Source organism: Cinclus cinclus, unplaced genomic scaffold (assembly GCF_963662255.1).
Source record: "Cinclus cinclus unplaced genomic scaffold, bCinCin1.1 SCAFFOLD_346, whole genome shotgun sequence".
Taxonomy (NCBI): Eukaryota; Metazoa; Chordata; class Aves; order Passeriformes; family Cinclidae; genus Cinclus; species Cinclus cinclus.
The window spans coordinates 1-10,522 of NW_026912138.1; the positions used below are offsets into that span (position 1 = coordinate 1).

The window sequence follows — 10,522 nt, forward strand, 5'->3', positions numbered from 1 at the left end:
GGGGTCACTCGGCACCAGCTCGGCCGCGACGCCTTCCTGGGGGAGGTGTGGCGCTGGAAGGAGGAGTGAGTGACCCTGAAGTGACCCTAAAGTGACCCCTGAGTGACCCTAAATGATCCCAAAGTGACCCTAAAGTGACCCCTGAGTGACCCACGGCACCCCAAAGTGACCCACAGCATCCCAGAGTGACCCCGCAGTGACCCCAGAGTGACCCTAAATGATCCCAGAGTGACCCTAAACTGAACCCGGAGTGACCCTAAATGACCCCAGAGTGACCCCTAAATGATCCCAAAGTGACCCTAAAGTGACCCCGGAGTGACCCACGGCACCCCAAAGTGACCCACAGCATCCCAGACTGACCCCGCAGTGACCCCAGAGTGACCCTAAATGATCCCAAAGTGACCCATGGCACCTCTAAATGACCCCCAAGTGACTCCAAAGTGACCCATGGCACCCCAAAGTGACCCCCAAGTGACCCACGGCACCCCTAAATGACCCCCAAGTGACTCCAAAGTGACCCATGGCACCCCAAAGTGACCCCCAAGTGACCCACGGCACCCCTAAATGACCCCCAAGTGACTCCAAAGTGACCCATGGCACCCCAAAGTGACCCCCAAGTGACCCACGGCACCCCTAAATGACCCCCAAGTGACTCCAAAGTGACCCATGGCACCCCAAAGTGACCCCCAAGTGACCCATGGCACCTCTAAATGACCTCTGAGCGTCCCCAAAGTGACCTAGCCGTTCCCCAGCCCCCTCCCCACCCCAATTCCCTCCCCCCTCCCCCGGCCCCACAGCTTGGCCCCCTCCCCCTAGGAAAGGCGACCGCATTTACCAGCAGCTGCGGCGCCTCGGAGCCTCCATGGACTGGGAGCGCGCCTGCTTCACCATGGACCCCGTGAGTGGGGGGCTGAGGGGGGTCCTGGGGGTCCCTGAACCCCCCTGGACCCCTCTGAACCCCCCGACCCCCAGAAAATGAGCCGGGCGGTGACCGAGGCCTTCGTGAGGCTGCACGAGCAGGGCCTGATCTACCGGAGCCGGCGCATCGTGCACTGGAGCTGTGCCCTGCGCTCGGCCATCTCTGACATCGAGGTACCCCAAAACACCCCGAAACCGCCCCGAAAACTGCCCAAAACCATCCCAAAAACCTGCCCCAAAACCACCCCAAAAACCTGCCACAGATCACCCCAAATCACCCCAAAACCATCCCAAAAACCTGCCCCAAAACCACCCCAAAAACCTGCCACAGATCACCCCAAATCACCCCAAAAAAACAGCCACAAAAAACCCCAAAACCACCCCAAAAACCTGCCACAGATCACCCCAAATCACCCCAAAAACCTGCCACAAAAAACCCCAAAACCATCCCAAAAACCAGCCACAAAACCATCCCAAAAACCTGCCACAAAACACCCCAAAACCATCCCAAAAACCTGCCACAGATCACCCCAAATCACCCCAAAAAACAGCCACAAAAAACCCCAAAACCATCCCAAAAACCTGCCACAGATCACCCCAAATCACCCCAAAAAACAGGCACAAAACCCCCAAAACCATCCCAAAAACCAGCCACAAAACACCCCAAAAACCAGCCACAAAACACCCCAAAAACCTGCCCCAAAAAACCCCAAAACCACCCCAAAAACCTGCCCCAGGTGGAGCTGGGGTGTTCTGGGGGGGTTTTGGGGGGTCTCAGGTGTCTCTCTCTGCCCCCCAGGTGGAGCTGGGGTGTTCTGGGGGGGTTTTGGGGGGTCTCAGGTGTCTCTCTCTGCCCCCCAGGTGGAGCTGGGGGTTTTTTTGGGGGGGTTTTTGGGGGTCTCAGGTGTCTCTGTCCCCCTCAGGTGGAGAAACGGGAGCTGGGGGGTCGCACCTTGCTGCAGGTGCCGGGCTACGAGGAGCCCGTGGAGTTTGGGGTGCTGGTGGCCTTCGCCTACCCCCTGGAGGGGGCAGGTAAATTTGGGGTGGTGGTGGGGGGGGGGGGGTTTGGGGAGGTCGTGGGGCTCTCTGGGGTCTCAGGTGTGCCCTCACCTGGGGTCTCTCTGGGCTCCATGGGGTGACCCCTCCCCATTGTTGCCCCCGCCCCCCCAGGGCAGGGCGAGGACTCCGAGCTCGTGGTGGCCACGACGCGGCTCGAGACCATGCTGGGGGACGAGGCCGTGGCCGTGCACCCCGAGGACCCCCGGTACCAGGTAAGGGCGCACCTGAGCTCCAGGTGAGGGCATACCTGAGCCCCAGGTGAGGGTACACCTGAGCCCCAGGTGAGGGCACACCTGAGCCCTAGGTGAGGGTACACCTGGACCCCGGGTGGGGCCACACCTGAGCCCTAGGTGAGTGCACACCTGAGCTCCAGGTGAGGGCACACCTGCGTCCCAGGTGGGGGCACATCTGAGCCCTAGGTGAGGGCACACCTGGGCTCCAGGTGGGGGCACATCTGAGCCCTGGGTGAGGGTACACCTGAGCCCTAGGTGAGGGTACACCTGAGCCCTAGGTGAGGGTACACCTGAGCTCCAGGTGAGGGCACACTTGAGCCCTAGGTGAGGACACACCTGAGTCCCAGGTGAGGGCACACCTGAGCTCCCCAGTTCCCCTCTGAGGGGTGGGACCTACCTGTCTGTGTGTGTCCCCCAAAGTGGACATGGCTTGGTCACACGTCCCAGGTGGGCGTGGCCAGGCTCAGGTGTGTCCCTGAGGCCCTGCCCTCCCTCCCTCCCTGCAGCACCTGCGGGGCAGGTACGTCCTGCACCCGTTCACGGGGCGGCGCCTGCCCGTGCTGCACGACGCCTTCGTGGACCCCCAGTTTGGCACAGGTGAGGGCGGGGCCGGGGGCGGGGCTTGGGTGGGTGGGGCTGATTTGGTGTGGCTATTTGGGGCATGGATTGGTGGGTGTGGCTGGGTGTGGCCCATTAAGGGTGTGGCCCATTAAGGGTGTGGCCCATTAAGGATGTGGCTCGTTAAGGGTGTGGCTCGTTAAGGGTGTGGCTCGTTAAGGGTGTGGCTCTGGGTGTGGCTTGTTAAAGGTGTGGCTCATTAAGGGTGTGGCTGGGTGTGGCTCGTTAAGGGTGTGGCTCGTTAAGGGTGTGGCTGGGTGTGGCCCATTAAGGGCGTGGCTCGTTAAGGGTGTGGCTCGTTAAGGGTGTGGTCGGAGGGGCGTGACCCAACCAGGTATGGTTTGGAGGGTTTTATGATGGGCGTGGTCAGCACAGGTGAGTGCCATACCTGGGTGCGGCCAGAGTGGGCGTGACCGTTTGTGGGCGTGTCCCGACCCCACCCCCCCACCCCCTTTGACCACGCCCCCAGGTGCGGTTAAGATCACCCCCGCCCACGACGCCACCGACTTCGAGGTGGGGCAGCGCCACGGGCTGGGCGTGGCCACGGTCATCGCCGAGGACGGCACCATGGTCAACGTCCCCGCCCCCTTCCAGGTGACACCTGGGGTTCACCTGGGGCTCACCTGGGGGGCTCGGGGCTCGGGATTTGGGAGGGTTCCGGGTGAGGTTTGGGTTGTTTTGGGGTTTTTTTTTGGGGGGCATTTGGGTGATTTCGGGGGTTTGGGCGGTTTTGGGGGGACTCAGAGGGTTTGGGTGGGGGCTGTGGTCACTCAGGTGTCACTCGGGGCCACTCAGGTCACTCGGGGGTCACTCAGGTGTCACTCAGGTGTCACTTGGGGTCACTCAGGTGTCACTCAGGTGTCACTCGGGGGCCACTCAGGTCACTCAGGTCACTCAGGTGTCACTCAGGATCACTCGGGTGTGACTCAGGTGTCACTCAGGATCACTCAGGATCACTCAGGATCACTCAGGTGTCACTCAGGTGTCACTCAGGATCACTCAGGATCACTCAGGATCACTCAGGTGTCACTCAGGTGTCACTCAGGATCACTCAGGATCACTCAGGTGTCACTCAGGATCACTCAGGATCACTCAGGATCACTCAGGTGTCACTCAGGTGTCACTCAGGTGTCACTCAGGATCACTCAGGTGTCACTCAGGTGTCACTCAGGTGTCACTCAGGTGTCACTCAGGATCACTCAGGATCACTCAGGATCACTCAGGTGTCACTCAGGGTCACTCGGGGTCACTCAGGATCACTCAGGTGTCACTCAGGTGTCACTCAGGTGTCACCCAGCTCACTCAGGCCCTGTCCCCTCCCCAGGCCATGCCCCGGTTCAAGGCCCGCTCGCTGCTGCTGGAGACCCTCAAGGAGCGGGGGCTGTTCCGGGGGGTCACCGAGAACCCCATGGTGGTGCCCATCTGCAGGTGGGGGTGACGCGGGCGCGGCGCGGGCGCGGCGCGGGCGCGGCGCGGGCGTGGCCCTGGTGACGTCGCCGCCCTCCCCAGCCGCTCCAAGGACGTGCTGGAGCCCCGGGCCGTGCCCCAGTGGTTCGTGCGCTGCCAGGGCCTGGCCGGGGCCGCGGCGGCCGCCGTGCGCAGGGGGGACCTGAGGCTGCACCCGGCCGGGCACGCGCGCACCTGGTTCACCTGGATGGACAACATCAGGTGAGGGACCCCAAAAACTGCCCCAAAGCCACACCCACACCTGGTTCACCTGGATGGACAACATCAGGTGAGGGACCCCGAAAACTGCATCAAAAACTGCCCCAAAGCCACACCCACACCTGGTTCACCTGGATGGACAACATCAGGTGAGGGACCCCGAAAACTGCATCAAAAACTGCCCCAAAGCCACACCCACACCTGGTTCACCTGCATGGACAATGTCAGGTGAGGGACCCCGAAATGTGCCCCAAAAACTGCCCCAAAGCCACACCCACACCTGGTTCACCTGCATGGACAATGTCAGGTGAGGGACCCCGAAATGTGCCCCAAAAACTGCCCCAAAGCCACACCCACACCTGGTTCACCTGCATGGACAATGTCAGGTGAGGGACCCCGAAATGTGCCCCAAAAACTGCCCCAAAGCCACACCCACACCTGGTTCACCTGCATGGACAATGTCAGGTGAGGGACCCCGAAATGTGCCCCAAAAACTGCCCCAAAGCCACACCCACACCTGGTTCACCTGCATGGACAATGTCAGGTGAGGGACCCCGAAATGTGCCCCAAAAACTGCCCCAAAGCCACACCCACACCTGGTTCACCTGCATGGACAATGTCAGGTGAGGGACCCCGAAATGTGCCCCAAAAACTGCCCCAAAGCCACACCCACACCTGGTTCACCTGCATGGACAACATCAGGTGAGGGACCCCAAAATGTGCCCCAAAGCCACACCCACACCTGGTTCACCTGCATGGACAACATCAGGTGAGGGACCCCAAAATGTGCCCCAAAGCCACACCCACACCTGGTTCACCTGCATGGACAACATCAGGTGAGGGACCCCAAAATGTGCCCCATATCCCTGCCTCATACCGAGATGGACAGGTGAGCCCCACCCCCTCACCTGCACACACAGATGAGCCCCACCCCTCGCCTGGTCACACAGGTGAGCACCTAGGCACACAGGTGATCCCCCACCTTACACCTGCACACGCAGGTGAGCCCCCCACCCCACACCTGGGCACCCAGGTGAGCCCTATCCCTCACCTGCACACACAGGTGAGCCCCCACCCCACACCTGGGCACACAGGTGAGCACCTGGGCACACAGGTGAGCCCCCCACCCCTCACCTGGGCACACAGGTGAGCACCTGGGCACACAGGTGAGCCCCCCACCCCTCACCTGGGCACACAGGTGAGCACCTGGGCGCACAGGTGAGCCCCCCACCCCTCACCTGGGCACACAGGTGAGCACCTGGGCGCACAGGTGAGCCCCCCACCCCTCACCTGGGCACACAGGTGAGCACCTGGGCGCACAGGTGAGCCCCCCGCCCCTCACCTGTGCCCTGCCCCCCAGGGACTGGTGCATCTCCCGGCAGCTCTGGTGGGGCCATCGCATCCCCGCCTATTTCGTCACCATCAGCGACCCCCGAGTGCCCCCCGGACAGGTGAGGGGGCTGGGGGCGGGGCTGGGTGATTTGGGGTCACGTTCGGGGGTCCCCGGGTGACATTTGGGGTTTTTGGGGTCCCCGGGTGACATTTGGGGGTCCCCGGGTGACATTTGGGGTTTTTGGGGTCCCCGGGTGACATTTGGGGGTCCCCGGGTGACATTTGGGGTTTTTGGGGTCCCCGGGTGACATTTGGGGGTCCCCGGGTGACATTTGGGGTTTTTGGGGTCCCCGGGTGACATTTGGGGGTCCCCGGGTGACATTTGGGGGTCCCCGGGTGACATTTGGGGTTTTTGGGGTCCCCGGGTGACATTTGGGGGTCCCCGGGTGACATTTGGGGTTTTTGGGGTCCCCGGGTGACATTTGGGGGTCCCCGGGTGACATTTGGGGTTTTTGGGGTCCCCGGGTGACATTTGGGGTTTTTTTGGGGTCCCAGGACGAGGACGAGCGGTTCTGGGTCAGCGGCCGCTCCGAGGACGAGGCTCGGGCCAAAGCGGCCGCAGCCTTTGGGGTCAGCCCGGAACTGGTCAGCCTGAGGCAAGGTGGGACTGGGAGCACTGGGAGGGAACTGGGAGGGACTGGGAGGGACTGGGAGGGACTGGGGGGGATAATGGGGGGGACTGGGAGGGACTGGGAGGGACTGGGGGGGATAATGGGGGCACCAGGGGGAGAATGAGTGGGACTCTGGTGTCACTGGTGTCACCGGTGTTACTGGTGTCACTGGTGTTACTGGTTACTGGTGTTACTGGTTTTATTGGTGTCACTGGTTACTGGTGTCACTGGTCACTGGTGTCACTGGTCACTGGTCACTGGTGTCACTGGTGTCACCGGTGTTACTGGTGTTACTGGTGTCACTGGTCACTGGTCACTGGTTACTGGTGTCACTGGTGTTACTGGTGTCACTGGTGTTACTGGTTACTGGTGTTACTGGTTTTATTGGTGTCACTGGTCACTGGTCACTGGTTACTGGTGTTACTGGTCACTGGTCACTGGTGTCACTGGTCACTGGTGTCACTGGTCACTGGTGTCACTGGTCACTGGTGTTACTGGTCACTGGTCACTGGTCACTGGTGTCACTGGTCACTGGTCACTGGTGTTACTGGTGTCACTGGTCACTGGTCACTGGTGTCACTGGTCACTGGTGTTACTGGTGTCACTGGTCACTGGTCACTGGTTACTGGTGTTACTGGTCACTGGTCACTGGTGTCACTGGTCACTGGTGTCACTGGTCACTGGTGTTACTGGTCACTGGTCACTGGTCACTGGTGTCACTGGTCACTGGTCACTGGTGTTACTGGTGTCACTGGTCACTGGTCACTGGTGTCACTGGTCACTGGTGTTACTGGTGTCACTGGTCACTGGTCACTGGTGTCACTGGTCACTGGTCACTGGTCACTGGTCACTGGTGTCACTGGTCACTGGTCACTGGTCACTGGTCACTGGTGTTACTGGTGTCACTGGTCACTGGTCACTGGTGTCACTGGTCACTGGTGTTACTGGTGTCACTGGTCACTGGTCACTGGTTACTGGTGTTACTGGTCACTGGTCACTGGTGTCACTGGTCACTGGTGTCACTGGTCACTGGTGTTACTGGTCACTGGTCACTGGTCACTGGTGTCACTGGTCACTGGTCACTGGTGTTACTGGTGTCACTGGTCACTGGTCACTGGTGTCACTGGTCACTGGTGTTACTGGTGTCACTGGTCACTGGTCACTGGTCACTGGTCACTGGTGTCACTGGTGTCACTGGTCACTGGTCACTGGTCACTGGTCACTGGTGTCACTGGTGTCACTGGTCACTGGTGTTACTGGTGTCACTGGTCACTGGTGTCACTGGTGTCACTGGTCACTGGTCACTGGTCACTGGTCACTGGTGTCACTGGTCACTGGTCACTGGTGTCACTGGTGTCACTGGTCACAGACGAGGACGTTCTGGACACCTGGTTCTCCTCCGGCCTCTTCCCCTTCTCCATTTTTGGGTGGCCCGACCAGGTCAGGGGGATTTGGGGGGATTTTGGGGGTCCCGTTCTCACTTTGGGGTTTTGGGGGGTTTTTGGGGGTCCCATTCTCACTCTGGGGTTTTGGGGGGGATTTTGGGGGTCCCGTTCTCACTTTGGGGTTTTTGGGGGTCCCGTTCTCACTCTGGGGTTTTTGGGGGGGATTTTGGGGGTCCCATTCTCACTCTGGGGTTTTGGGGGGGATTTTGGGGGTCCCGTTCTCACTCTGGGGTTTTGGGGGGGATTTTGGGGGTCCCGTTCTCACTTTGGGGTTTTTGGGGGTCCCGTTCTCACTCTGGGGTTTTGGGGGGGATTTTGGGGGTCCCGTTCTCACTCTGGGGTTTTGGGGGGGATTTTGGGGGTCCCGTTCTCACTTTGGGGTGCCCCCAGACCCCCGACCTGGAGCGCTTCTACCCGGGCTCGCTGCTCGAGACCGGCCACGACATTTTGTTCTTCTGGGTGGCTCGGATGGTGATGCTGGGGCTGGCCCTGACGGGGCGGCTGCCCTTCCGTGAGGTGGGACCCCCCAAAATCCCCCAAATCCACCCCAAAATCCTCCCCAAATCTGCCAAAAGATCTGCCACAAATCCCCCCCCAAATTCCCCCCTAAATCCATCCCAAAATCCCCCCCAAATCCATCCCAAAATTCCCCCCAAATCTGCCACAAAATCTGCCCCAAATCCCCCCAAATCCACCCCAGATTTTCCCTTGGCACTCTCCCAGGTGTGATCCCATCCCCAGGTGTGTCCACTGTCCCAGGTGTGTCCCCTGTCCCCATCCCCAGGTGTGTCCCCTCTCTCCAGGTGTGTCACCTGTCCCCTCCCCCCAGGTGTGTCCCCTCTCTCCAGGTGTGTCCCCTGTCCCAGGTGTGTCACCTGTCCCCTCCCCCCAGGTGTGTCCCCTCTCTCCAGGTGTGTCCCCTGTCCCCAGGTGTGTCCCCTGTCCCCATCCCCAGGTGTGTCCCCTCTCTCCAGGTGTGTCACCTGTCCCCAGGTGTGTCACCTGTCCCCTCCCCCCAGGTTTACCTCCACGCCATCGTCCGCGACGCCCACGGGCGCAAAATGAGCAAATCCCTGGGGAACGTCATCGACCCCCTGGACGTCATCACGGGGGTGACGCTGCAGGTGAGACCCCAAACCCCCAAAGAAACACAAAAAACCCCCAAAAACCCCAAAAACCCCAAAAAACCCAAAAAAACCCCCAAAAAACCCCCAAAAAACCCAAAATAAACCCCAAACCCCCCCCCTGCCCCCCAGGAGCTGCACCTGCAGCTCGAGAGCAGCAACCTGGACCCTGCGGAGCTGGAGCGAGCCCGGGAGGGGCAGGTGAGGTCTGGGGGGATTTGGGGGGCTCCCAGGTGTTTTGGGAAGGTCCCAGGTGTGTTTTTGGGGCTGTCCCAGGTGTGTTTTGGGAGGGTCCCAGGTGTGTTTTGGGAAGGTCCCAGGTGTGTTTCTGGGCTGTCCCAGGTGTGTTTTGGGAGGGTCCCAGGTGTGTTTTGGGAGGGTCCCAGGTGTGTTTCTGGGCTGTCCCAGGTGTGTTTCAGGGCGTGTCCCAGGTGTGTTTCAGGGAGGGTCCCAGGTGTGTTTTTGGGGCTGTCCCAAGTGTGTTTTGGGAGGGTCCCAGGTGTGTTTCGGGGCTGTCCCAGGTGTGTTTTGGGAGGGTCCCAGGTGTGTTTCGGGGCTGTCCCAGGTGTGTTTTGGGAGGGTCCCAGGTGTGTTTCGGGGCGTGTCCCAGGTGTGTTTCGGGGCGTGTCCCAGGTGTGTTTCGGGGCTGTCCCAGGTGTGTTTTTGGGGCTGTCCCAGGTGTGTTTCGGGGCTGTCCCAGGTGTGTTTTGGGAGGGTCCCAGGTGTGTTTCGGGGCTGTCCCAGGTGTGTTTTGGGAGGGTCCCAGGTGTGTTTCGGGGCGTGTCCCAGGTGTGTTTCGGGGCGTGTCCCAGGTGTGTTTCGGGGCTGTCCCAGGTGTGTTTTTGGGGCTGTCCCAGATGTGTTTCGGGGCTGTCCCAGGTGTGTTTTTGGGGCTGTCCCAGGTGTGTTTCGGGGCGTGTCCCAGGTGTGTTTCGGGGCGTGTCCCAGGTGTGTTTTCAGGTGTGTCTTTATCCCCTCCCTCTCTCCCCCCCCCCCCCAGAAACGCGACTTTCCCGAGGGGATCCCCGAGTGCGGCACGGACGCGCTGCGCTTCGCCCTCTGCGCCTACACGGCCCAGGGTACCTGAGACCCCCCCGAGACCCCCCCGAGACCCCACCTGACCCCACCTGACCCCACCATTGTGTCCCCCCCCCCCCAGGTAGGGACATCAACCTGGACGTGGGGCGGGTTTTGGGGTACCGGCACTTCTGTAACAAGGTCTGGAACGGGGCCCGCTTCGTGCTGCGGGCGCTGGGGGAGGGGGTACCGGCCCCCCCCCGACACACAGGTACCCCCGAGACCCCCCCCGAGACACCTCTGAACCCCCCCAACCCCACCTGAACTGCCCCTGAACCCCCCAAACCCCCCCAACCCCACCTGAACCCCCCCGAACCTCCCCAACCCCACCTGAACCCCCCCGAGAGCCCCCCGAGACCCCCTGAAATCCCCCAAACCCC

The 10,522-nt window shown here is 61.3% G+C and overlaps 1 protein-coding gene across 1 annotated transcript; it reads left to right on the top strand.

Moving 5' to 3' along the window:
- Positions 1–6: 6 nt before the first annotated feature.
- LOC134057470 (valine--tRNA ligase-like) lies at positions 7–10,406 on the top strand (the record flags this gene model as incomplete). The annotated part of the gene is made up of 17 exons (XM_062514450.1): positions 7–65; positions 817–898; positions 973–1,092; positions 1,842–1,950; positions 2,089–2,189; positions 2,717–2,807; positions 3,298–3,422; positions 4,153–4,256; positions 4,338–4,496; positions 5,854–5,944; positions 6,381–6,486; positions 7,866–7,936; positions 8,332–8,457; positions 8,961–9,065; positions 9,198–9,266; positions 10,066–10,144; positions 10,225–10,406. Coding segments are annotated over 17 exons (1,779 nt in total), but the record flags the coding sequence as incomplete, so codon positions are not given.
- Between the last annotated feature and the right edge of the window lie 116 nt (positions 10,407–10,522).